Here is a 2,972-nt window from a genome sequence, read left to right on the forward strand (position 1 = left end):
CCCCCTCCCCGCCGCCCTTCCCCGCACCTGGCCTTCCCCCGTTGCGTGAGAGCAACCACCCCCCCGCACACACACCAAAGGCACCATGGCTACGAAGCAGCTCGACGACTGGATTGAGATCGTCCGGGAGTGCAAGTACCTGCCCGAGCAGGATCTCCGTCGCCTGTGCGACCTGGTGCGTCGAGAGCCCGTGCATCTCCCGCCCCCTTTCGCCTCCACGCCCGGCCCCCGCTTACCCCCCTTCGGGTCTCCTGCCCTCGCCGCTGTCGCCACCCTCGTCGGACCGCCCCAGGTCAAGGAGATCCTCATGGAGGAGTCCAACATCCAGCCCGTTTCTACTCCAGTCACCATTTGCGGCGATGTGCACGGCCAGTTCCCGGACCTGCTGCAGCTGTTCCGCACCGGTGGCGAGGTCCCGGACACGTCGTACATCTTCATGGTATGTCCCCCGCCCCCCGGCGCGGCCGCTGCCCCGCATGTGCCTGTTGCCACTGACTCTCTCTCTCTCTCCCCCCCCCCACACACACACATGCACACGTATATGCACACGCCCATCCGTCCGTCTCTCCGCCGCCCCTCGCCCCCAGGGTGACTACGTTGACCGTGGCTACTACAGCCTGGAGACCTTCACCTACCTCATGTGCCTGAAGGCCCGCTACCCGGACCGCATCACCCTCCTGCGCGGGAACCACGAGAGCCGGCAGATCACCCAGACCTATGGCTTCTACGGTGCGTCCCCGGGGCGCGCTCCCCCCTCCCCCCTCTCCGCCCGCCTCCTGGGCCGCTGCCCGCCGCCACCGACTGACCGACCCCGCCGCCACGCCTGCGCCGCCTGGCCTCCTCCCGCCACGCAGACGAGTGCATGAAGAAGTACGGCAACGCCAGCGCCTGGAAGAACTGCTGCTCCGTCTTCGACTACCTTTCGGTCACCGCCGTGCGTTTGCCCCCCTCCTCCCCCTCCTCCTTGCCCTCCATGCGGCAGCGCGCGCACCCACACACGCACCCACACTCACACGACCCCCTAGCTCGTTGATGGCCGCGTCTTCTGCGTCCACGGCGGCCTGTCGCCGGACATCCGCACCCTGGACAAGATCCACACCATCCAGCGCTGCCGCGAGATCCCCCACGAGGGCGCCTTCTGCGACCTGATGTGGTCCGACCCGGACACCAGCCTCGAGAACTGGACCATCAGCCCCCGCGGCGCCGGCTGGCTCTTCGGGTCGAAGGTTACCTCGGAGGTGCGCACCCCCCAACCGCGCCCCCTGCCGACGCACCCTCGGGGCCCTCGGCCTTTTCCTGACCACAACTCCCTCCGCTCACACTCCACTCATGACTCCCCCCCCCCCCCCCCCCCCCCCCCCCCCCCCCCCCCCCCCCCCCCCCCCCCCCCCCCCCCCCCCCCCCCCCCCCCCCCCCCCCCTCGCCGGTCGGCAGTTCACCCACGTCAACGGGCTACAGCTGATCGCCCGCGCGCACCAGCTCGTCAACGAGGGCCACAAGTTCCTCTTCGACGACTGCAACCTCGTGACCGTGTGGTCGGCGCCGAACTACTGCTACCGCTGTGGCAACGTCGCATCCATCATGACCCTGCGCGAGGACCTGGAGCCCACCTTCAAGACCTTCGAGGCCGTGGCCTCGGAGCTCAGCGTCGAGCCGCCCCGCCTCTACATCCCTTACTTCCTGTGAAAGTGGCTGGTGGACCCCCGTCGCATGCTTGATGCCTCCCTCCTGCCTCCCTCCCTGTGCCCTGTCACATGGCACGCAAGTGTTCTTTCTTTCTTATCCCCCCCCCCCTCCTTCTCCTCTTCTTCCTCTCCCTCAGCGTGCGCGCGCGCGCGCGCGCGTGCGTCCATGTCCTTCCTTGTGTGTCCCTCTCCTCTCTGGCACCTCGGCGCGCGTGCGCGACCCGCGCATCCTCCCCCGCCGCCGGGCAGCATGAGAGAGACAGAGAGGAAAACGCGCGCGTGCACGCGCGCGCATCCCCCTCCTCAGACCCAAAACAAATACACATATACATACAAAGAGCACGCGTTCCCACGGGAAACGCCCGACATGGCAGAGAGAAAAGGAGAAAGAGGGAGAGAGAGAGAGAGAGAAGAGTGCGCTCGTGTGAAGGACAAGGGGCGTGTGTATTGTGTGCCGTGCCTGCCCTCCTCCCTCGCAGGGGAGGAGCGGGAGGGCCGTGCTCGCGTGCACACTGACGCACACGGTCCACGTCTGCGCGATTGCAGCAGGAAAGGACCGGGCGGCCGCCAAAGGCAGGGGGGGGGGAGGAGGAGCGAAGGGAGGGCAGCTCAAGGAGGAAACAAGGATCGAGTGCAAGGCGACGAGGAGTGGAGGAGGGGGAGGGGGGGGGGCAGCAAGGAGGAGAGGGAACTCGGCTACACCGCGCCCGGGCCCGGGGACAGGCGCTGGCGCTTGGGGCTGGGCAGGGTCGCGGCCGCGAGCAGCGGCGACCCGGCAAAGTCGACATGCGACCGCACATGGAACTGAGGCGAGGACATGCTCGACGCGGGCCCCGAGGGGGAGAAGGAGCCGGCCGACGGGCCGCCACTGGCTGTCCCGCCGCCGCCGCCGCCGCCGCCGCCGCCGCCGCCGCCGCCGGAGGACCCCCCCAGCGCCGGGGGGGCCCCCCCGGGGGGATTGCTGCTCAGGGCCGGGGTCAGGCCCGGAACCGATGGCGAGGGGGGGGTCGACAGACCGGCATTGGCGGCCGCCGCCTCGGCCGCCGCCGCCAGCAGGGCCGACCCCGACAAGGACCCGGCCTGCGAGGACCCGGCCATCCCGGGGCTGCCCTGCTGCAGCGACAGCAACAACGCCGTGGTGGCCTCCTGAGTCAGGGCGCCCATCAAGAGGGCCGGGGTCAGGACGGCGGCGGCCGGGGCCGGGGCCGGGGCCGGGGCTGGAGCTGGGGCCGGGACCGAAGTGGGAACTTCGATCGAAACTGAGGTCGAAGACAAGGTCGGGGCTGG

The 2,972-nt window shown here is 69.8% G+C and overlaps 2 protein-coding genes across 2 annotated transcripts in view; one reads left to right on the top strand and one right to left on the bottom strand.

Annotated features, from left to right (window-relative positions):
* Positions 1-85: 85 nt before the first annotated feature.
* On the top strand, positions 86-1,686 carry H696_06027 (serine/threonine-protein phosphatase ppe1; the record flags this gene model as incomplete). The annotated part of the gene is made up of 6 exons (XM_009499794.1): positions 86-175; positions 293-439; positions 588-729; positions 855-934; positions 1,026-1,238; positions 1,435-1,686. 6 exons carry the CDS (start codon positions 86-88, stop codon positions 1,684-1,686), a joined length of 924 nt encoding a protein of 307 aa, XP_009498069.1.
* A 695-nt stretch (positions 1,687-2,381) lies between these two features.
* H696_06028 (hypothetical protein) overlaps positions 2,382-2,972 on the bottom strand; it is a gene marked incomplete at both ends in the record, with an annotated part of 5,202 nt that continues 4,611 nt past the window's right edge. Inside the window, one exon of the mRNA XM_009499795.1 lies at positions 2,382-2,831. Coding sequence (XP_009498070.1) covers positions 2,382-2,831 — 450 coding nt within the window. The remainder of the gene's footprint in view (positions 2,832-2,972) is intronic.

Source organism: Fonticula alba (assembly GCF_000388065.1).
Source record: "Fonticula alba strain ATCC 38817 unplaced genomic scaffold supercont2.17, whole genome shotgun sequence".
NCBI classification, from domain to species: domain Eukaryota; order Rotosphaerida; family Fonticulaceae; genus Fonticula; species Fonticula alba.